A 24,216-nucleotide genomic window follows, 5' to 3' on the forward strand; every position below is an offset into this window, starting at 1 on the left:
AGGAAAGCTGACATTTTGGGCCTAGACCCTTCTTCAGAAACGTCAGCTTTCCTGCTCCTCTGATGCTGCTTGGCCTGCTGTGTTCATTCAGCTCTACACCTTGTTATCTCAGATTCTCCAGCATCTGCAGTTCCAACTGTCTCAGAATGGATTGTAATTGGATTCATGTATTCAAAGCCAATTCAGTAGAGAAGTGTTAAAAAAGTACTTTGTGATGTTGCAGCTCCTAACTGCCCCTTCTTAGAGATTTAATGTTTGGAGGTTATCATGGAATTTGTGTCTGCCTTACTCCTTTGCACGTTTTCTTTGACTTGGGTATTCTGTTTGGTGATTGGACAAAACATTGAGGACCGGAGTTAGAATTTCATGTTGACTCTGTACAGGACGTTGGTTAGGTCATTTATTGCCTACAGTTCTGGTCTCCCTTTTATAGGAAGGATGTTATTAAATTTGAGAGGGTGCAGAAAAGATTTACAAGGATGTTGCCAGAGTTGGAGGGTTTGAGTTATAGGGAGAGGATGAATGGGCTGGGGCTATTTTCCCTGGAGCGTCAGAGGCTGAGGGGTGACCGTTTGTAGAGGTTTATAAAATCATGAGGGGCATGGATAGGGTGAATAGACAAGGCCTTTTTCCCAGGGTGGGGGAGTCCAAAACCAGAGGACATAGGCTTAAGGTCTGAAGGGAAAGATTCAAAAAGGACCTAAGGGGCAAGTTTTACATGCAGAGGGTGGTGTGTGTATGGAATGAGCTGCCAGAGGAAGTGGTGGAGGCTGGTACAATTACAACATTTAAAAGGAATCTGGATGGGTACATAAACGAGCATATGAACGAAATGTTGACAAAAGGGACTAGATCACATTGGGATGTCTAGTTGGCAAAGATCAGTTGAACTGAAGGTCTGTTTGTGTGCTGTATGACTCTACAATTGTAATGCAGTTTGAAGTTATCCAAACCTTCTGAGAGAATTTCATGTGGTCCTACGCGTCCTTTATTGCACTATACTCTGAGATTCTTAAATATTTCAATCCTGCTAACTTGTGTTCTGCCAAGTATTGTGATGTTGAGATACCTTTGTTTATAACTTAATATCTCTTTAACTGCATCAGGTTTTTGTCTGATCTAAGTTGGGATAATGGTTTCCAAACACTAGTTGCTTACAGCCACATTCAGTTTTCTCAGGTGACAAAGTATTGAGGAGTTTGTGTTATGTTTGGTGAGTAGTGCCACCTCTGAGTTTGGAGGTTATAAGTTCATGTCCTACACAGGGGCCTTGTGCGCACAATCAGGACTGACACTTCAGGTCAATGCGATCAGAGTGCCATTCGATACTGACAAGGCAGTGCAGGCTTTCAAACAAGAAATTAAACAGATATTCCAGCTGTTTTCTCAGGTGATAGTAAAAGATCTTATGGGACTGTTTCAAAGACGAACAGGGTGATTCACCCTGTTCCCTTGCCAGTATTAATCCTTAAATTTTGATTTTAGAGGCTCTGAGCTTTGCATCCGTTCCTGGGTCCAGGCTCTTTCTACCTGTGGCAGTGTCACTTGTGCCTGCGAACTGAAATACTGACTGGCCGTAATGTTTGTATGTATGTTTAACATAAAGCATGTAGCCTGGAACACGGCAGTCTTGACAGTGGCACAACAGTTTCCAAATCAGCACTGACACAAACATGCAACTTGCAGTCTCTGCTGTGAGTTTAATTGGTGTTCTGTTCTTGACTTGGTGCATTGTTCACGATTCCCAGCTGTTTATTCTGACAGAAATTTCAACTGAATGATTCTCTGGCAAATGATTAAACTCTTTCACCCTGCTGCGGTGTGGAACAGTCGAGTTACCTGCCGAGAAATTATTGTTTGATTTATTTATATGTTTAAAATGAATTAATGGAATTAAGTTTTCATTGATAGTTCATTTAAAATGCCTTTCTTCAATGGAAGAAATGTAGTCATAACTGATGGGATCTGCACTGTCTCTGAATACAAAATTTCACTCAATTGTTTGTGTGGTTCATAGATTCATAGATTAGTTGCAGTACAAAGGGAGATCATTCCTTCCATCGTGTCTGTGCTGGCTCTCCGAATAAGTGATGCACCGAAGACCATCCCTCCATTTTCTCCTTGTCACCTTGCACATTTGTCCTTTTCAGAAAATAATTCAATTACCTCCTGAACTGATCCTTCCCCCACCACCATCCCTAGGCAGCATATTTCGGATTGTAACCAGATGCTGTGTGAAGAGGTTTGTCCTCATGTCTCCATTGCTGTGCAGAAGTGCTGCATTCCACTTCCTGGGGTTCTGATAGATAGTTCTCTGAAATCCAATTATCTGCCAGCTTTCCCAGTGACTCAGTTGCTGTTTTGCTCTGCTGGAAAATTCTGAATTGAATCAAGTTGCTATGCCTGTGGCAGTGACCATTATTACAACACAGATTTCATCAGCCGTCACTTGCTTCCACTGGCGATAACATACACCTGTTTTGTATAAATTGATATAAAATAATCTAGACCTTTTATTTTCAACGCAGCAACTGCTGCTTCAGTTGAACTATTTATGGCCAAATGATCTGTTGTGGAAGTATATCTTAATAGATTTTACCAATTACTGTTGTTAATTTAGTGATTATTTTTGTCCAAGTTGATTCCAGCCTCCTTCGTAATAACTTTGCTGTAAATGGGCTGATGTGCTTGGCTGTAGCTAGTTATAAACCCCTGGTCATTCCAAAATGAAAAGAAATCAGTGCAAAAGAATTTGGCATTTTTTTTTTAAAAAAGGGCTTTCTTTAAACCAGTGTAATCCATCAAGTGAGAAGTCTAGAGTTTGACTCATCTTTATATGTGTGGTCTGTCTCAGGAAGGGTGAATGCTTGAAGTAAGCAGAAGGTTTGAGCTTAATCTTTTAAAAATTTTTTTGTGGAGTGTAGACTTACAGATCACTGTCAAGTTTGTTGCTTCAGAAAGTGCAAATTTCATAACTCAGGCAAGGAATAATGTCTTGAAATAAGTGGAATTTTTAAAAAAAAATTTATGCTCTCAGCAGTTGTTATACACAGGACTTAGTGGCAAAACAGAAATGCCAACTACAAACTTCATCTAATTGAAGATCTTGCTGACTTGTCAGCACTTAACTCCCACATCGTTTATTTTCTGCTCTTCATTTCCATGCCCAGCATATGTCTATCTGTGTGGGTTTCTCCCCCCTCGTGCCCTGCCTGCCTGCCCCCGCCTCGTGCTCTGCCTGCCTGCCCCCCCCTCGCGCTCTGCCTGCCTGCCTGCCCCCTCCTTGCACACTGTCTGCCTGCCCCCCCCCCACCGCGTGCTGTTTGCCTCCCCCCGCCCCCGTGCTCTGTCTCTTTTCTCACTCCATTCTATACAGATTTTATTACGCTTAACATTTGTAAAGGCTTTTACTCTAAGAGGTAGCTACATGCGCATGTTGGCAGTGAATTTGCCAGTTTGATCACTTGCAGTGTAAAAACAAATAATAATTTTGGGCAGTGATGGTTTGGTTTGGATTAAGAACTTGGCATTATTGCATGTACATTGTTGTACCGAAGCACTGCCACACGTTGACACTCTTTCTACCGGATAAGTATTCCCTCTTCATCCTTACACTGTCACTGTCAAATGCTTTGTCCTCGAAACAGAGCACATTCTGTGTGCCTGTTGTGCTTTTCTGGAATGGAAAGTGAAATGGACTTCACATTTAATCCACGCACAAAAATAAACTTCTGTGCATGAAGCCACAATTTACCGCAGAGACTGATGTAAAATTAAGTCATCTTTAAACTGAAAATAATGGCCTCACTAGATCCATGATCCAATTAACTAATCCCTTAAGTCTTGTGGCCATTCTACATAGAGGCAAAAATGGTCCCAGATGTCAGCTTAATATATGAAGAGTATTAGACAGTGGAGTTAGCTTGTTGTCACTGTACTGGCATTGTGATTTCAGTGAGTTGTGTTGGAATGTGAAATATCTGTTCAGTGTCCACTTGGATTATGATGGATAACCAGTTATAGATTCTGCCTATTACACTGTGGGTGTTGCATTTTAAGCTATCTAACATTAGCTTTATGTTACTGGCAGTTACAGCTCTGACACAGATGAGATTTAATTCCCTCACTGCCAATTTCATTGTTTTCCCCACCAACTGTCTGAGGTTAAGCCAGTCTGTTCGCAGCCTTGCTGAACTGTTTACCTTGAGCTGAGCCTCTGGCTGCCTATTTCCACCTGGGTCACACCACCTGCCCTCATCTTGGTATCAGCTCACCTCCAGCAGAAACCGTTATTCCTGCCTTTATTACCTCCTAGTCTCAACTCATCCAATGTGCTCTTGCCTGCTTTCACACAGTACACTCTCCATAAACTTGAGATCAACCAAAATGCTGCCGATATCTTAACTGTTATCAGTTCCTTTCTCCTAATAACCACTGTGCTCACTGACATACTCTGACTCCTGGTCAAGCAGTGTCATGAATTTCGAATTCTTATTCTTATTTCCAAATCTTTCCATGGTTTCACACCTTCAACTTTTGTAATCTCCTCCAGGCCCCTCACTTCTCTATTCATCTCTGGTTCTTTCTTCTTGTGCATCCCCATTTTTAATTTCTTTACCATTCATGCCTGTGTTTTCAGTTGTCCAGAATCCAAGCCCTGGAATACTCTTCCTGTGCCTCTCCACCTATTTACCTCACTTTAATCAAGCCTTTTTTTTTGTTTGTCAACCTAGATTATGTGCTCTGTTCTCTGGAATGAGACGTGATTCCATAGTCTTATCAATGAATTATTTGACCTCAGCATCATTGGCAACAGCCAGTCTTTGATTTTGCAGAGAATTCATGGCATTAGAAGAAGCTGTCTCATGAGCTTGTATTCTTTGCCTTGCTCTCTATCAGCAATACATTTCATTTCTTTAGAGCCTCAGTTCTCTATTCATCTCTGATTCTTAACTCTGATAATTAAGAGTTTCACAGGAACATGATCAGACAGTAAATGAAAACTTGGCCAAGAGGCATGTTTCAAAGAACTTCTTAAAGCATGCGAGAGAGGCAGAGGGATTTGAGCTGAGAATTCCTGAGTTTAGAGCCTAGGCGCTTGAAGACGCGGCTGGATCCAAGTGCTGGAGGAGGTATCAGGCATAAGTAGAGCTCAAGACATGGGAGCTTTGCAAATGAGAATGAAAAATTTAAATTTGAGTCGTTCATCTTTCTCTCTGTCTCTCAAATTGTATTACAGTCGTTCGCTATCATATTTTTTTGCCCTCTTGCTGTCATAGCTCTGGAGAATTCCAATGCAAGGGTTTTGTAAAAAAAAATTATTCATTTTATGGGATGTCATCATCACTGGCTGACCAGCATTTCTTGCCCATCCCCAGTTGCCCTTGAGAAGGTGGTGGTGAGCTGCCTTCTTGAACCGCTGCAGTCCACCTGCTGTGGGTTGACCCACAATGCCATTAAGGAGGGAATTTCAGGATTTTGAGCCAGCAACAATGAAGGAGCAGCGATTATATTTCCAAGTCAGGATAGTCAGTGGCTTGGAGGAGAACTTGGAGGTGGTGGTGTTCCCATGTATCAGCTGCCATTGTCTTTCTAGATGGAAGTGGCCGTGGGCTTGGAAGGTGCTATCTAAGGATCTTTGGTGAATTTCTGTAGTGCATCTTTGTAGTTAGTACACACTGCTGCTACTGAGTGTCGGTGGTGGAGGGAGTGGATGTTTGTGGATGTGGTGCCAATCAAGTGGGGTGCTTTGTCCTGGATGGTGTCAAGTTTCTTGAATGTTGTTGAGGCTGCACCCATCCAGGCAAGTGGGGAGTATTCCATCACATCCCTGACATGTGCCTTGTAGATGATGGACAGGCTTTGTGGAGTCAGGAGGTGAGTTACTTGCTGCAGTATTCCTAGTCTCTAGCCTGCTCGTGTAGTCACTAATCTTGGATTATCAATTAGTTTGGTCTTTATTTGAGGGATTGTTTAACTAATAGATTCTTGTATCACCAATTGATTGATTTGTTGCAAAACATTGATCTCTGTTTTACATTTACGTGAGCAGTGTGTTCACAATATATATTAATGATTTAGATGAGAGAACTAAATGTAATATCTCAAAATTTGCAGATGACACCAAGCTGTGTGGAGGGGTGAACTGTGAGAAGGATGTAGAGATGTTGCAGTGTGATTTGGACAGGCTAAGTGAATGGGATGAGAGAATATCCACTTTGGAAGCAAAAGTAGGAAGGCAGATTATTATTTGAATGGCTGTAAATTGAGAGAGGGGAACGTTCAACAAGACCCGCGTGTCCTCAGGCACCAGTCGCTGAAAGTAAGCGTGCAGGTGCAGCAGGCAGTAAAGCAGGCAAACTCTATGTTGGCCTTCACAGTGAGAGGATTCAAGTACAGGAATAAGGATATCCTCCTGCAATTATACAGGGCTTTGGTGAGGCCACACCTGGAATATTGTGTGTAGTTTTGGCCTTATTATTTGAGGAAGGATGTTGTTGCTATAGAGGGAGTGCAACGAAGGTTTATCCAGTTGATTCCTAGGATGGCAGAACTGATGTATGAGGAGAGATCAAGTTAGTTAGGAGTGTATTAGGAGTTTAGAAGGAGGAGGGGAGATCTCATAGAAACCTATGACAATCTAACAGGACTGGACAAGTTACATGCAGGAAGGATATTTCCGATGGTGGAGGGAGTCCAGAACCAGGGATCATAGTTTAAGAATAAGGGTAAACCTTTTAGTACAGAGTTGAGGAGAAATTTCTTCACCCAGAGAGTGGTGAATCCTTGGAATTCATGACCGCAGAATGTGGTCGAGACCAAAACATTGTGTTTTCAAGAAGGACTTAGATATAGATCCTGTGGCTAAAGGTACCGAGGGATTTGGGGGAGGGTGGGATTATAGTATTGAGCACCATGATCATAATGAATAGTGGAACAGGCTTGAGGGGTCCAATGATCTTATCCTGCTCCTATCTTCTACATTACTGTGTTCTTTCTTCTTATTGTCACATGAACATGATTTATCTGGCCCACTTGATTCCCGCCATCTAGTTGTGGCTGTAAAGTGTGCCTTGACCATCCATTTTGTACCTGCTGTGTTCACACCCTTCATTTCTCCAGCATTCTTGAGTTCCCCCCAGGCCTAGGTTAAAGGAAGGAGAAAAGTGGATGCTGCAAACTTGTCAAATCTCTCCCTGCGTTCCTGGTTGAATGGGAAAAGAAGCTGAGCTAGTGCAATCTGTCACTTTGTGACCCCATGGGAGACAGTGATACAGCAAGTGGATGGGAAGGCTGAACTCGAGCCAGCAGGTGTGATGCAGACACCAGCTACCCCTGTTCTGTTCATGTTTGTCTTCGCTGCAAGCAGCACAGTGTCCCTCGGTCAAGGCTGGACATCTCAGACTGATGCTCTTTAGGTTAGGAAAGAGCAGCAGTCTTTGGATCAATAGTGTAGATGTTTTAGAAGAATGTGATTAGTCAGATTTGATTGATCATCTCGTGTTGATAACCAGGAAATCACAAATGCCCCTGTGTAAAATATAGCAGCCTCAATGTATGTTCCCCCATCAGTGTCCTATAAGGCGATTAATCATCCACTAACTGAGTGACTGAGTGAGAAAGGATGAACAAATTTGCAGTCCCTCCTCTGTGTAAATGTGTAGTTTCAGTATTTATAGGGTCAGGACTGATTCACAGTGCTGATTAGTGTACCACCACAGATACTGTGGTTGTCAGGAGCAATATTGCCCCAAGCAACAACTTCAGTCAGGCCAGGATCCCACATTGCACACTGAAACACATCAAACTCCCTGCAACAACAAAGCCTTTACCACCTTTAGGACATTACGCCTTCAACAGTTAGTTTGGTATTTTGGAAGTGCAGTCATTTTTGCAGTGTCGGGTAATACAACAGCAAATTTGGACAGATGTCCCACAAACCGCCATGTGGCAATGATGAGAGAATCTTTGAATTGAACCCTCTGAAGATTTCACCCAGTCTCACTTGCATTAAGGAAAGGAATTATATTTTCATCGAGAAAGATGAACATTAGGATCAAATTCCTTACGACCACAAAGGCAACTAGAAGTTTGATGTACCCTCCCTGTCGAGAGCCAACTCTTGGTTGAACGTGGATCAGAGATACAGCCATAAAGTTCTGGCCTTAGTTCTACAACTCCCTTTCCCTGTGGGCAGCACAGGATCACACTGAGAATGAACATAGCCCAGGGCTAATGCAACGATTTGTATCCACAACGTGATGCTGATGATGAAGAAGCTGAAAGTAATTTGAAGATTTGATGTCACCCCAGCCTGAGCTTATAGCTTCCTGTTATTTTTTGTAGTCTTGCAAGTTACCAAGTGAAAACAGAATTTATAGACTAAGCACAGAAGGAGGCCATTAGACCCATGGTGCCTTTGCTGTCCTTTTGGAAATTGTCATCTAATCAGCACCATGCCTGTGCTTTCTTGCCTCCCCAGATTTCTCCTCTTCACCTACCCCACAAAGAATATATCCCAAACCCCCTCCTGCAAAAAGTGACCACCATTAAATCTGTATCCAACATTGCCACCCTTGCAGTGGCAGTGAATGTCAAGGCTCAACAACTCGCTGTGCAAAATAACTCTTTCTTTCCTCCGCTCCACTCTGGCCCACCTGACAGATTTGGGATCCCATGATCACAGACCCTTCTGCCAGTAGAAGCAACTGGGGACGGTCCCCTGCGCCAAAGCACCCTCTCAGTTTGAACACATCCACCAAATCTCTTTTTAGCCTCTGTGCACCAAGGAGAATGATTCCCCACCCCCACCTTTCCATTGTGGAGAAATAAAAATCTGCAGAGCCAGAACATCCACGTCACAGATTGTAAGTCATTAAGATGCAGAGGTGAAGAGCATTGAGTGATTAATTACTTAGAGTACTTACAAAGAGAAACTGCTGGATGCTATATTGATAGGAAGAATGCAGATATGAGTCAGGCTGCATTCTGTGAATAAATCCATTATTGAGAAATCCATTAGTGTCTAATTTCATACTTGCAACAGAATTTTTTTTCGTTGATTGAATATGGATATTACTGCCTTCGCCATCGTTTCTTGTTCCTCCTTAATTCCATTCAAGGAAGTAATGGTGGGCCACCATCTTGACTCACTGTAGCTCATGGTGGGGGCATCCACTTTGCTGTTAAGAATGGAGTATCAGAATTTTGACGGTCAAATCTGAAGGAATGACCGTATAGTTTTGCAGGTGCTGCTCTCCCCATTTGCACCTGCTGCCTTTGTCCTTCTGGATCACGGGTTTGGAGAGTGTTATCCGAGACGTCTGGATGAGTTACTGCAATATGTATTGTAAATGGTAATGTGTGTGTAAGTGGTGAAGACATTGAAAGTTGAAGATGGTGGATGTCGTGCCAATCAACTGGGTGGCCCTCTTCTTGATGGTGTCGAGCCTCTTGAGTGTTATTGGAGCTGCACCAAGTGGAGGGTCTTCTATCGTACTCCTGACTTGTGCCTTGTAGACGGTGGACACAATCTGGGGAGTCAGGAGGTGAATTTACATACTGCAGAATTCCCAGTCTGTGATCGGCTCTTGTAGACACAGTATTCGTCTGGTTGGTTCATTTGATCTAATTTCTCATTGGAATTGGTCTCATAAATCACATTCCGCCTTTAAAAAAAATTGAATAAACTCTTTAATTGGGGGAAAAATATTGCAAGGATTATAACTCTGACTGGAGTTTGCGCATGTGTAATTTCACAGCAATGTTCCTGTTCCTAAAGTCGGTGCTTGATCCCTAACAGTTTTCTCTCCTGTCCACAAGCATTTCCAACAACTGAGTTCAGAAAAACTGTTGCCAGCAAGGATGAGTCCTGAAACTCATTTTTTACTCAAGATATTTAGAATAATTTTAAAAGGTGATGATCACGCCTTTAAATTCTTAATTTGAACAGAAAATATTAAAGTCAAAGCTTTTGAGTTTTTGTGAATGAATTGTGATTGTTTGCAATGAAGGAGCGATATCATCATTGTATAAGAGCGTAAGGAACATAGGAACAGGAGTAGGCCATTCAGCTCGTCGATCTGGCACCATCATTTAATATGATCATGGCTGATCAAACACTTTGATGCCTTTTGCCCACACTATGCCCATAACCTTTTATGCCACTGGTAGTCAGAAATCTATTCATCTCTACTTTAAACAGACTGAAAGACTAAGTTTCCACAGTCCTCTTAGAGAAAATTCCAAAGATTTAGTCTGAGCAAAGAAAACAAAAACTCCTGAAACTCACTCATACATGGCATTCCCCTAGTTCTAAACTCCCCGGCAAGTGAACCATCTTACCTGCCTATTCCTTTAAATATTTTTTTAGATTTCAATTAGATCACTTTTTTTGTTCTTCACAACTCAAGAAAATATAGGCCAGATTTTGCTGAGTCTCTCTCCATAGGACAGCCCACCATCCTGGGAATGAGTCTGATGAGCTTTTGTTGTGCTCCCTCTATGGCTATACGGTCTTTCCTGAGGCAAGGAGACCAAAACTGCATACAGTGTTCCAGGGGCAGTCTAACCAAGCTTCTGTATAATTAAGCAAGACTTCACCACTCATGTACTCAAAACCTATATCCACACCTTCTGAACTCTTACCATTTAACAAAAAGCCTGCACATTTGCTCTTCCCACCTCCATATAATTGATGAGCAACTAGGGACCATGTATTGATCCTTGTGGTATAGTGGTAATGTCCCTACTTCTGAGCTAGGAGCCCCAGGTTCAAGCCCCACCTGCTCTAGAGGTGCGGAATAACAAGATGTAATTTATTGCATGTTAATAACTAAGTCCAGATTGCCTGATGATAGACCATTGCTTCCCAAGCTATTTCCCTCCTCTATGACCCCAATCCAAGGCTTGATCATTGTCGCAATCCCTGAAAAGGTTGATTAGAAAACTTCTACCCCACCAGTCACAGTCTATCAATGTGGGACTAACCCATTTATTCTCTTTATTGTATAAGAGTCTGAAAGGATTAATACGAAGGAGTGCCTAACGCACTACCACTATGGTCCAGCCATATGGGTTTAGTGGGAGAACATCTTTAGAGCTGGAAGGACAATGAGCAGCCATCAGGGTCTTCCTCATAGTCTTTGTAATAGGGTCTGTCTCAGGGACTTTCTCCCCACCCATTCATTTTCCCCCTCCCCCTCAATTCTTACTGAGTGATTGCAACAATTGTCAAGCCTTGGATTGGGGTCATTTGGGAGGCAAATGGTTTGGGAAGCACTGGTCCATCAGATTGTGCAACCTGGACTGAATTGCTAACATGCAATAAATTATATTTTGTTTACGGCCAGAGCCCCTTCCCTGAAATGACCAAGTGGCGATCATGTGGCCCAAGGATGCCCTGTAGATCCCTGCCCTAAAAGAGGATTTTGGCAGCAAAGCTATGTTGTGGTGAGTGTAATAGAGAATGTCCTGTACAGGAATTGGTCCGGGGTCTGTGTGCCAATGATTGGTTTCCTCTTGCAGAAGCTGCTGTCACACATGGTTCTCTGAGGTCAGTAATCAACCAATGGTGGAATTTGCTCTGTGCAATAGTTGATGCTGCACTCATCCCTCTTTACCTCATCCTATAAGCACATCTTTTCTCCCTTGTGTGCTACTGGAGGTTCCCCTTAAATTTTCACCAGTAAGAATTCTAAATACATTTCAACATTAAAGGAAATAAGAGATAGTATCTGATCCAAGGAAGAAGCATACAGTCTGGCCAAGAAAAATAATAAATCTGAGGATTGGGAGCAGTTCAGAATTTAGCAAAGAAGGACGAAGGGATTGATTAAGAAGAGGAAAATACAGTATGAAAGTGAGCTTGAAGGGAACATAAAGACTGACGCAAAGAGTTTCTATAGGTACATGAAGAGAAAGAGATTGGTGAAGACAAATGTAGATCCCCTACAGACAGATTTGGGGCAGTGTCCAACGGGGGACAAAGAAATGGCTGAGGAACTGAATATATACTTTGGTTCTGTCTTCACAAAAGAGACATAAATCAGATACCAGAATTGTTGGAGGATGCAAGATTTAGTGAGAGGAAAGAACTGACGGAGTTCAATATTAGTAGAGAAATGGTGCTGGGAAAATTGTTGGGGTTGAAGGCCAATAAATCCCCGGGGCCTGATAATCTACATCCCAGAGTATTTGAGGAACTAGCTCTAGAAATAGTGGATGCATTGGTGGTCATCTTCCAGGATTCTATAGACTCTGGAACAGTCCCTGCAGATTGGAGGGTGGCTAATGTCACTGCAATATTCAAAAAGGGAGGTAGAGAAAAAACAGGGAATTATAGACCAGTGAGCCGAACATCGGTAGTGGAGAAAATTCTCCAACCCATTGTCAAGGATTTTATAGCAGAGCATTTAGGAAGCAGTGACCGGATCAGACAGAGTCAACATGGATTTATGAAGGGGAAACCATGCTTGACAAATCTGTCATCTTTTATGAAAATGTAACTAGTAGAGTTGACAAGGGGGAGCCAGTTGATGTATTATATTTGGACTTTGAGAAAGCATTTAACAAAGAGATTAATGTGCAAGATTAAAGTGCATGGGTTTGGGGGAAGTATATTGAGATGGATAGGAAACTGGTTGGCAGAGAGGAAACAAAGAGTAGAAATTAATGGGTCCTTTTCAAATTGGCAGGCAGTAACTTGTGGGGTGCCACAGGGATCAGTGCTGGGACCCCAGTTATTCACGATATATATTAATGATTCAGATGAGGGGACAAAATGTGACATGCAAGTTTGCAGATGATACCAAGTTGGGTGGGAGGGTGAACTGTGACGAGGATGCAGAGATTCTTCAGTGTGATTTCGACAGGTTGGGTGAGTAGGCAGATGCAGTTTAATTTGGATAAATATGAGGTTATTCACTTCGGAAGCAAAAATGAGAAGGCAGATTACTACTTGAATGGCTGTAAACTGGGAGAGGGGAGTGTGCAGCGGGACCTGGGTGTCCTTGTGTACCGATAGCTGAAGGTAAGCGTGCAGGAGCAGCAGGCGGTAAAGAAGGCAAATGGTATGTTGGCCTTCATTGCGAGAGGTTTCGAGTACAGGAGCAGGAATGTGTTGTTACAGCTGTACAGGGACTTGGTGAGACCACACCTGCAATATTGTGTGCAGTTTTGGTCTCCTTTTCTGAGGAAGGATACTCTCGCTCTCGAGGGGAGTGCAGCGAAGGTTTACCAGGCTGATTCCAGGGATGGCGGGTCTGACATATGAGGACAGATTGACCCCTTCCCACCTCAAGCCCCACCCCCATCTCCTACCTACTAGCCTCATCCCGGCCCCTTGACCTGTCCGACCTTCCTGGACTGACCTATCCCCTCCCTAACTCCCCACCTACACTCTCCTTTACTAGCTCCATCCCTGCCTCTTTGACCTGTCTGTCTCCTCTCCACCTATCTTCTCCTTTTATCCATCTGCTATCCACCTCCCCCTCTCTCCCTATTTATTTCAGAACCCCTTTCCCCTCCCCCATTTCTGAAGAAGGGTCTAGGCCCAAAACGTCAGCTTTCCTGCTCCTCTGATGCTGCTTGGCCTGCTGTGTTCATCCAGCTCTACACCTTGTTATCTCTTGACTAGGTTAGGATTGTTTTTGCTGGAGTTCTGCCGAATGAGTGGGGATTTCATAGAGATTTATAACATTCTAACAGGACTGGACAGGGTAGATGCAGGGAGATTGTTCCCAATGGTCGGTGTGTCCAGAACCGGGGTTACAGTGTGAGGATTCGGGGTAAACGATTTAGGACGGAGATGAGGAGACATTTCTTCACCCAAAGAGTGGTGAGCCTGTGGAATTCATTATCACAGGAAGTAGTTGATGCCAGAACATTGAATGTATTCAAGAGGGGACTCGATATAGCACTTGGTGCGAATGGGATCAAAGATTATGGGGAGAAACCAGGAATAGACTATTGAGTTGTATGATCAGCTGTGATCGTGAAGAATGGTGGAGCAGGCTTGAAAGGCTGAATGGCCTCCTCCTGCTCCTATCTTCTGTGTTTCTATGTTTCTAAACTGGTAATGTGATATTTCTTTTGGAAAAAGGGTAGGGAAATTTCCATTGCTTAAACCTGGCAGAGTTTGTCATTGCAACTGATCCACCCTTCCCCAATACTCCCACAAATATTCTCCAGAAAACATGAGAGGTAGAGTGTGTGGCAGCACAGTGGCTCATGACTTTGACCAACCCCTTGTGAAAGGGCCCTGTGATTTTCAGAAGCCTGTGTGCTGAATCATCTGGATGTAACATCTGCGGTTTATTTTTACTATCTCAACAAGATAATAGAATGGCTTATGACGGAGGTAGAGAGTGATGAAAGAAAATATGGCATGGTTAATGCACACCTCAGTGGAAGATTCCGGTTGTTACATCAGGAACAGGGTGGGAATGTTGCAAATCCAGGATTGTGTTCACTTGGGACTTGTCATCCCTGGGCCACTTGGGAGATGGTCCTCCAGTGGGAGAGTCCACTTGGCAGCATTCCCCTCTCCCTCATCTTCTCCAGACAGGTTTTATCATACGTCCAATCATCTTCATTGCTCACAGTCTTTAAAGGCCCAGTGATAAATATGACAGAGTGGGTATAACTGTTGGGAACATGTTGTGTCCTTGAAGCAGTGTTCCTAACAGGCTTGCAACACGGTGGGGTAAACCATGGCCCAGTAATTGGGGTCCATGGATTTGGGGGTCTGTTGTGCTCAGGAAGGGATAGGAGCCTGGGCCAGGGCCAGCACTGAGACCTGTGATTTCTCTCCCTCTGCCTGGTTTCTAACTGGAGCTCATTTGTGACTTGATACTAATTACAGCCAAAATGTGGGGAGCCTTGTGATATTCAAGTGCTGTGTTTCAGAGCACAATGTTTTTGGACAGCACCAAAAAAAATCGCAGAATAGCAAGCTTATAACATGCCCTTTGACTTGTTTAAATGAGCGAGAGAAGAAATACAAGAAAGGGAGAGCATTGTATTTAAATAACATCTATTGTCAAATGAATCCATTGTTGATGGTCAGGAAAAGCCCATCTGGTCCATTCATGTCCTTTAGAGAAGGAAACCGCCATCCTTACCTGGTCTGGCCTTCATGTGACTCCAGACCCAGAGCAATGTGGTTGACTCTTAACTGCCCCCTGGACAATTAGGGACGGGCAATAAATGCTGCCTAGCCAGTGATGCCATCTTCCTGTTAATGAATAAGAAAAAATTACATTTGTAAAATACACTGATACTCCCTTAGACTTACTGAGCACTTTCTGAATTCTCCCTCCTATACAGAGTCATACAACACAGGAAATAGACCCTTTGGCCCAACTCGTCCAGATATCCAAAACTGGACTAGTCCGATTTGCCTGCATTTGGCCCATATCCCTCTAACACTTTCCTATTCATGTACCTGCCTAGATTCCTCACCAATGTGGCCTCAATGTCTTGTTCAGCTGCAACATGATGTATCAACTCCTTTAATTTCAAATTGAACTGCAGGACGTTCTCACCTTGTGGAAATGCATCACTCCATTGAAACCAGGCAATCACACCAGGTACTGCTGGCTGTGAATGGACATTCCAGTTGTACAGACACCCTGAAACATCTAATAAAAACAAAAATGGAAAATCGCTGTAGGCCAGTCAGCGTCTGTGGGGAGAGAGATATGGTTTGCAGTTTAGCTTCCATCAGAGTTAGAAGATGCTAGAGACCTGGACAAACTGAATATTGTTGGATGGAGAGCTGGACTTCTTGGAGGTTGACATTCTTGAAACATAAATTAAACAATCAATAGCAAAATGCTGTGGATGTTGGGAATCTGAAATTCGGAAGAAGCAAATACTTGAAATTGCTTCATGTTCTATTCCATCCATTCGTGTCCCTCAGTGGGGTGAACATCCAGGGCTAACTTCAGACGTTCTTTTTGAGGTTGCCCACTTTGATAGTGGTTAAAATCTGACCTCTTGGAGATGGGGGTGTGTTTAATCCTCACAAATGATATGACAGGGATAAGCAGCAGTGCTGGTAACAGTGATAAATGAGGAAAGAAATTAATTCATATTCATTTAAACTTGAAGGAGAGAGACTTGAAGCTACTACCAGACGTAGAAACACCTGCTGAAGAGATCAGCATATTCATCAGTTTGTCTTTCTTATCCTTCCAGTCAATGGGAGGAAATGGTGGTATCGTGGTAATGCCATTGAAAGAGTAACCCAGAGGCCCAGGATTTTGGGGAGACACGGGCTCATATCTCACCGTGGCATCTGGGGGCATTAAATTTGATGAATAGATCTGGCATTGAAATCAAGTCTGTGGTGGTGACCATGCGACTATTGTCGATTGTGGTGAAAACCGTCTCATTTGATAATGCCCTTTAGGAAAGAAAATCTGCCAGTGTCACTCATGGCTGACATGTGCCTCTTAAGTTCCCTCGTTCTGGACTGGCAAGCAACTCAGTTTAATGCCAATGTAGGCTGGGTGACATTCCATATGAAAACAAAAAGGGTAGTTTTACTATTCCCATTCTGCTTTTGTTCAAGTTCTCCTGTAGTTTTATTGTACATTATTGCACTTTGTTATTTCCTTTTTCCTATACTACATCTTCAGTATTTAGCTGCGCTCCTCCCCAGAGTGTTGAACTGTTAGGTTCTTACACAGAATAGGATATTAACTGATTGAGGGAGCCTTCTAGTGGTGCAATGGTATTGACAAAGGTTATTGTCATCTAAGGAGCAAACACTTATTGAATGTATAGTACAAGCTACTCAAGTATAGCCTAAGGAATTTTCAAAACAACGGCCTTCAAGACCCATTGGATTTCACCTGTTGAGCTGTGTATATCTTTGTGAAAGAGAGAAAATGTAATTAGAAAGTACCTTGCTTGTCCTCAGGGTATCACAAAACATACGTAGTCAATTAACTAATTCTGAAGTGCAGCCAGTTTTGTTATGAATTGTGGCAGAAGAAGACAACTTGTCACAACCAATTAGAACAAACACTTATGAAGTAAAAGATATCAATGTTAAAAGAATGAAATGCTTGCAGGAAAGATGTTGTGAAGTTTCAAAGGATTCAGAAAAGATTTACAAGGATGTTGCCAGGGTTGAGCTACAGGGAGAGGCTGAATAGACTGGAGCTATTTTCCCTGGAGTATCGGAGGCTGAGGGCTGCCCTTAGAAGTTTATAAAATCCTGAGGGGCATGGATAGGGTGAATAGCCAAGGTTCCAGGGTAGGGGAGTCTGAAACTAGAGGGCATAGGTTTAAGGTGAGAGGGGAAAGATTTAAAAGAGATCTGAGGGGGCAGCTATTTCATGCAGAGAGTGGTACATGTATGGAATGAGCTGCCAGAAGGAGTGATGGAGACAGGTATAATTACGACATGTAAAAAGCATCTGGAGTGGTACATTAATAGGATGGATTTAGAGGGATTTGGGCCAAATGCTGGCAAATGGGACTAGGTTAATGTAGGATATCTGGTTGTCGTGACAAGTTGGACTGAAGGGTCTGTTTCCATGCTGTACATCTCTATGACTCTATAACCATATACAGCATAGCCATTCATTGTCTCAATGTATTTTTCCTACAGAATGCCTTAGTGAAGTCTCACCAGTGATATTTTGTGTAGTTTTGGCCCCCTTATCGACGGAAGGATATGCTTGCCATAGAGGGCATGCAATAGATGTTCACCAGATAACCCCTGAAATTGTTTTAATGAAGAGAGATTGAGGGAACTGGGCCTGTGTTTTTCATCGTTTTGAGGAATGGGAGGGGATTGCATTGAGATTTTAAAAGTTCATTCATGATGTGACAGAGCGATCATGGATGAGGAGTTTTCCTGGTTGGTGACATCTGCAATAATGCAGTGGAGTGTTAGCCTTAGTTTTTGTACTCAGGCCCTGGGACTACGCTTGAAACTGGGAAATTGAGATTCAGAGGTCAGAGAGCAACTAACTGAACCATAGCCAAGAATTTTGATATTGGGTAACAGACGAACTTTGGACCAAGAAAACTGCCAACTGTTCATTGAATGTTGCCATGAGTTCTATTACATTCACTTATACAGATGGTGCATTGATCTACCATATCGTTGTAAGATAGTGCATCCGACAGTGCAGTGTTCCCCCAGTACTGCTCTGAATGTATGATGTGCTTGAGTCTGTAGAATGGAGCTTGAACTCCCAACCTCTGTCTCCAAAGGAACTGGGTGGTGGATGGTGGTCTGCAGATAGCCAAAACACACTTATTTTCTGTACAGATGTGAAGATGCCTTTGCACAAATGCAATTTTCCTCGTCAGTTGATTATATATACATAGTCTTAGTGTTGAATCATATAATCCCGACAGTGTGAAAGCAGGCCATTCAGCCCATTGGGTCCACACCAACACTCTGAACAGCTTCCCACCCAGACTCACCTCCCCCCCCCCCCCCCCCCCCTATCCCCATAATCCCACATTTCCCATGGCTAACCCACCGAGCCTGCATATCCCTGGACACTATGGGGCAACTTAGCATGGCCAATCCACCTAAACTGCACATCTTTGTACTGTGGGAGGAAACCCATGCAGACACTGGGAGAACATGCAAACTGTACACGGACAGTTGCCCAAGGTTGGAATTAAACCTGGGTTCCTGGTGCTGTGAGGCAACAGTGCTAACCACTGAGCTACTGTGCTACCCACCTGGAGAGGTTTAAGCTTGTTATTGTTTTTATTATATGATTATATATAATCAATAGAACCGACAGCATGGGTTCAATCCGGATACCAGCTGTGGCACTTCATGGAGGTTTGCTTCCTGTCTAAGTGTGGAGTAGTTACCTTGAAGCTATACGTAACCAAGCATCTCTCTTTAATGGCTCTTGGTGGACTTGGCTCCATAGCATTGATTACTGAGTAGTAATCAGATGTAAGATTTAATCTATTCATACAGATTAATTAAATGCAGTACAGTAAACTCTCAAGTATGTAATTAAATAATGGATTATCGTTTCTTACCAGGAAAAATAATATGAACTGGAATGTCGACTAATGAGGATTAAGTATAGTAGAATAATGGGGATAGGGAAAAGCTGTTAGGGGATTAGTGATAGGATATGTTTTCTGGGCTATATCTTGCAAGCACATATGGGGGGAAAGTATCCACTTTGCAGTTGGCATTTCCAAATCCAACTAACAAATGCATTCCTTCAAATCTCTCTGTGGGGGAAGAGATGAAATTTGGATTGGAATGCATTCAGAAAGTTCCCAACCTTCCCTTTGGTGTTTAGCTGTGGAAGAGGGAGGCAAATGGGGGAGACAATATGAGGCCGATGCAGAAGAGCACTCAAGTTGAAAGCTTGACAATTTCGGGTTAATGACTGCTATGAATAGCTTTTCCTGCTCTAAAGTTTTCATCTCTCTTTGTTTGTTCACAGTGGGTACTGGCATTTGAGATTTTTATACCATTGGTTCTCTTCTTCATCTTGCTGGGACTTCGTCAGAAGAAACCGACCATTCCTGTCAAAGAAGGTACAGTATTTGGAGCATCCGATAATCTGAATGCTGATGGAATTGCAGCAAAAATGGAGGGTGATGTCTTGTCGGATAATGAAGTCCAGAATCATCCCATATATAGAACTCAGTTTGGTTGGAATGGAGACGTCAGAATATAGGACTGTTAAACAGGGCTGTGCACTTCAAATAGAGCAGGAAGGTCAGGCGTTAATGTGTTGCTCATCTTCTCAGGAAAGTGAAGAACCCCAAAAGTTAGACCACGGGTATTATCATTGAATGACAAGAACATGGTTGCCCTAGATGGTGGGATAACTGATGCTGCTATGTGCCAGTTTATGCAGTGATACTAGGTACAGTGAGCAATTACACTACAGACATTCCTTCACTTTGCTGGTTGCTTAGTCAGGTGCCCTGAGGTGTCCTTTTGTCCCTCAGAATTTCCTTCGTTACTTTGTTGAAGGTGGTACCTCCTATCAGGTTATGGTTTTATGGATGCACCTGTGACACATCATATGTTTTCATGTGAGAGCTTGTTGTGTAGATTGTGAAGTGATTAACCATGATGAAACTAGGTGAATTTTGATACTGTCCTCAGTTGAAATCCAGGTGTCTGAAATTTGCTGTGCCCCTTGCCCTTCCCTGCCCCCACCAGCTCCTTTCACATTTGGCCATCTGCCAACTGTATGAAGTCATTATAACCTTTCCCTGTATTGCTTGAAACCTATGTTCAGGGTGTGAACTGAAATTCAGGGATTGGTTCTCATTTGGCTTAAAGTAGAGTTGTTCTGTTTCACCTGGTTATGTGCAAGTAACAATATTCATAAACAGAGGGATTATTGAATTGGGCCATACTTGGTCTGTTGTTCTCAGATATCATTGTTTGATAAGATTTTGTATTTACAAGGCTGGTTTATCCACAAAGAACTCTAGAAAATTAATGGACAGAAAAAGACCAGTTGATCTCTGAAACCTGGCCATAACCATGATGGCTGAAGCATTAAAACTTGACATTTTCGATCCTGTGCAATCTTTTGGAAATCACAAGAACTTGAAACAAAATACGCAGCCAATAAATGGGAGAAAGAAAACTCTGGAAGCATTCTCTCTGATCCCCTCAGGTGGTGATAACCAACCCAGGAGCTCACATTGGCAATAGGTATTTTAAGCTATTTAGCTTCAACATGGTGCAACATCCAGCTCAGCCAAGAACAGATGTTGCTTGGTCTTGATGTCATTATTCAAGCGCTGATCTGTTTTGATAATTGAATGAGGTAACTCTGCCTTTTCTCCCCTTTTGTCATCTTTTCCTTTCCACACTAATGATTGAAATGCAGTGAGGTAGCAGTGACAGCATGTGAGGGACTCTAATTGTCTGACAGGCTTTAAGCTGGAGCTGAAAGAACCAGTCGAGTGCTGATCCTTTTGAGTTGGACAGCTCCAATTAGAAACTATTAGTCACTTTGCTGCTTCAGTAATGATCTGCCCCAGACAGTTTGGAAATGCTTAGTACTGTAGGAAAATAACAAGCTAATCAGAAGAAACCAATTAGGGAATTAATTACATAGCCATTAGCAGTAAGCAGTAGCTTTATCCACACTGGAGTCCATTTTGGGGAGGGGAGAATGGAACATATGGAGGGTGTCAGACTGGGCTGAAGTATAGTGTGAAGGAACAGGTCATAGAATCTCTGCAGTGTGGAAGCAGGCCATTCGGCCTGTCGAGTCCACGCCAACCCTCTGAAGATCATCCCACCCAGACCCACCCTCCTGTCCCTGTAACCCTGCATTTCCCATGGCTACTCCACCTAGTCTGCACATCCCTAGACACTGTGGGTAATTTAGCATGGCCAATTCATCCTAACCTGCACATCTTTTGGATTGAGAAAGGAAACCAGGGCACCTGGGGGAAACCCACACAGACATGGGGAGAACGTGCAAATTCCACACAGTCACCCAAGGCTAGAATCAAACTTGGCTCCCTTGTGCTGTGAGGCAACAGTACTAATCACTGAGCCACTGGTGCCAACATTTTTTAGCTTCAAAAAAGGACAGTCTGCTCAGCACAGCTGAGCAATGTTAGAGGCAGGATTCTTTTGTTAACCCTGCCTCATTCTAATACATTAGGGTTTTCATTTACCTGAATTTGGAGTGGGCTCTTTGGAAATTTTGAAAATGTAATCTGAAAGCCAAGTATTTGATTTTATTTTTCTGCCAAATAAAAGCCCAGTATTTATATTTCCTTCCATGTCATTCTATTGAAGCATTCATCATTTTGGATACTGAGGGCTGACATGCACATTAGACAAACGAACTACAATGGAAAAGCAAGAATTGCATTGAACTTTTTTTTTGTGCAGTTGTGGCCTGTCTAATACAAAACTGAAATATGTAGAAAATTGAGCCAGGTGCAGTGAGGAGCTTGTTGGTAAGATTCAGCTTAGAAGGTGAGGAATTTCTTCGCCACATAATATTAGAAATTGAATCTCCAGCCTGAATCCCATTGCTCCTGAATCACCAACTTGTCAGAATCACTTCTGGCCAACAAAATAACTGTAAATAGTCCGTTATGTTTTAGCCAGTGTGAATTACAAATACACCTGCCATTCTTCCAAAACTGGGCAGTGGTGGGTACTCAGGAGAGGTCATGGGGGAGATTGTCCATACGAATTGTGCCTTCATGTTCGGAGTGAGAAATCTATCTCAAAGATCCAGTTGCATCTCTGTTATGAAATATATTTAGCTAGTCCTGGGTCATTGTCCAGAGAAGCCTATTCACAAATCCCCATAGGAGAGATTACATAATGATTGGATGGCATATAAATAGGAAAGGTTCAGAGGGATAGGGGACAAATACTGGCAAATAGGACTAGGTCAGATGGGTCTGGTTGTCATGGATGAGTTGGACCAAACAGTCTATTACTGTGCTGTATGACTCCATAACTGAGAGAAAGTGGTGGGTGCAGGTGCAGTTACAACATTTAAAAGACATTTAGGCAAGTACATGAATAGGAAAGCTTTGGATGGATATTGGCCAAATGCAGGCAAGTGGGACTAGTTTAGTTTGGGAACATGGTCAGCGTAGACTAGTTGGACTGTAAGATCTGTTTCCATGCTGTATGACTTTATGACTGATGAAAGAAATGATAAAACAGCATGTAGCTAGGTGTTTTTTCTGAGGTTGTATTGAGATTGCATGTTGTGTCAGGGCAGAGGGCTTGCTGTCTGTATATAAGGTACCTGATATGGAAAAGGTTATGTTTCTAATGTAAATCTTATTCAGTCTGATTAATGGAAACATTTGAGGTTTAAAAATAAATGAAATAAATTCATTAATATGCTTGATTAAGTTTTGGTGATTATATTAATTTGCAGTGGAAAGTAAATATCCAACAGTAGCAGTCAGTTCATTGGAAAAATTGATGGACAGTGAATGGCATTGACGTGAAGGATTTCCCTGAACTGATCTTTTCTAGGAAAGCAGGGTCCCTGCACACCTGCTACTTAACCACCTTTGTGGCCACTGGTATGGAAGCTTAGTGACCCTCCCAACCCCCACACCTTCAACAGCCCCTGATGCCTTTCCTGATTGCTGCGTGCTTGCATCAGGATATCAGCTGGCCGATCAGATGACCATTACCTGCCATGAGGCTTTTTAAAGTTAAATAATGTGTTAGCAGTCACTATTTAGGCTCACATGCTTGACAAATACAGTGAAGGCTCACTGACGTCAGTGAAACTAAGCACCGGTCAGGTGACACGGAAGAAAAATGGAAAATATATTGAAATAATTACCCTTGGCCCATTCTGTGACTCACTGGAGCTGAAACCTTGTTCTGTTCAGAATCGGCTTTATTGCCAGAGAAGGTTTCAGCTCACTCCCTCCTTGTCTCTATCGTTATTATTCCTTATATCACGATGATCCTACGTAGATGAGTTTTTGTTTGAAGTAATGAGTTAAATCCAATGAGTGGTCCTATCCAATAAATTAATGTGTGCTGACCCTTGCAGCTCTCAATAGATTAATTGGTACAGATGAAGTGTTACTGTTGCAAAGTTATAAGTAATTTACACGAGGCAAACAGACCATTTGGCCCAACCGAACGATGCTGGTATTTATACATCTCTTAATCCTCCTCCAACCCTACTTATGTACTCATCTTGCTTCCCCTTAAATGCATTTGTGCCACTTTTCTCAACTGTTCTTTATGGTATCAAATTCCACAGTCTAATTAGTCTCTGAATAAATAAGCTGCTCCTGAAATTTCTTACATGATTTATCAGTGATTATCTTATTTTTGTGACCCCAAGTTCTTTTTGCAATAACGTAAATAAAGGTGAGTTTTGCCCATCCACCCTCATTAGTCCAGAAAACCCGAGCCACCATTTAACTCTCTTTTAAATAACTTTGTCACAAGTCAAGTTGCAAGTTAGTTTTCATTAAAAGTGGTGCTTGGACTAGTCAATCACTTCCTTTTCAAGTGAGCAAATTACTGTTAAATTTGGGTTTTGCTGATGTCTATGTTTTTTGATCCAGTGACACCTTGGTGGCAGTATTGTGTCCATACCTTGCTCAATGAATTGTGTTGAAAGTCAGAAGCCACACAACACTAGGTAATAGTCCAACAGGTTTATGTGAAATCATACAACTGGTGTGTGTGGGGTCTGTCAATCCCTCCCTCCCTCCCTC

General features: G+C 42.6%; 1 protein-coding gene across 1 annotated transcript in view; it reads left to right on the plus strand.

The window, feature by feature from the left end:
• Positions 1-24,216, plus strand: part of abca2 (ATP-binding cassette, sub-family A (ABC1), member 2) — a 402,151-nt gene that overhangs the window by 116,526 nt on the left and 261,409 nt on the right. Inside the window, exon 2 of the mRNA XM_048613349.1 lies at positions 19,452-19,545. Coding sequence (XP_048469306.1) covers positions 19,452-19,545 — 94 coding nt within the window. The remainder of the gene's footprint in view (positions 1-19,451; positions 19,546-24,216) is intronic.

This window comes from Rhincodon typus, chromosome 28 (genome assembly GCF_021869965.1).
Source record: "Rhincodon typus isolate 14 chromosome 28, sRhiTyp1.1, whole genome shotgun sequence".
NCBI classification, from domain to species: domain Eukaryota; kingdom Metazoa; phylum Chordata; class Chondrichthyes; order Orectolobiformes; family Rhincodontidae; genus Rhincodon; species Rhincodon typus.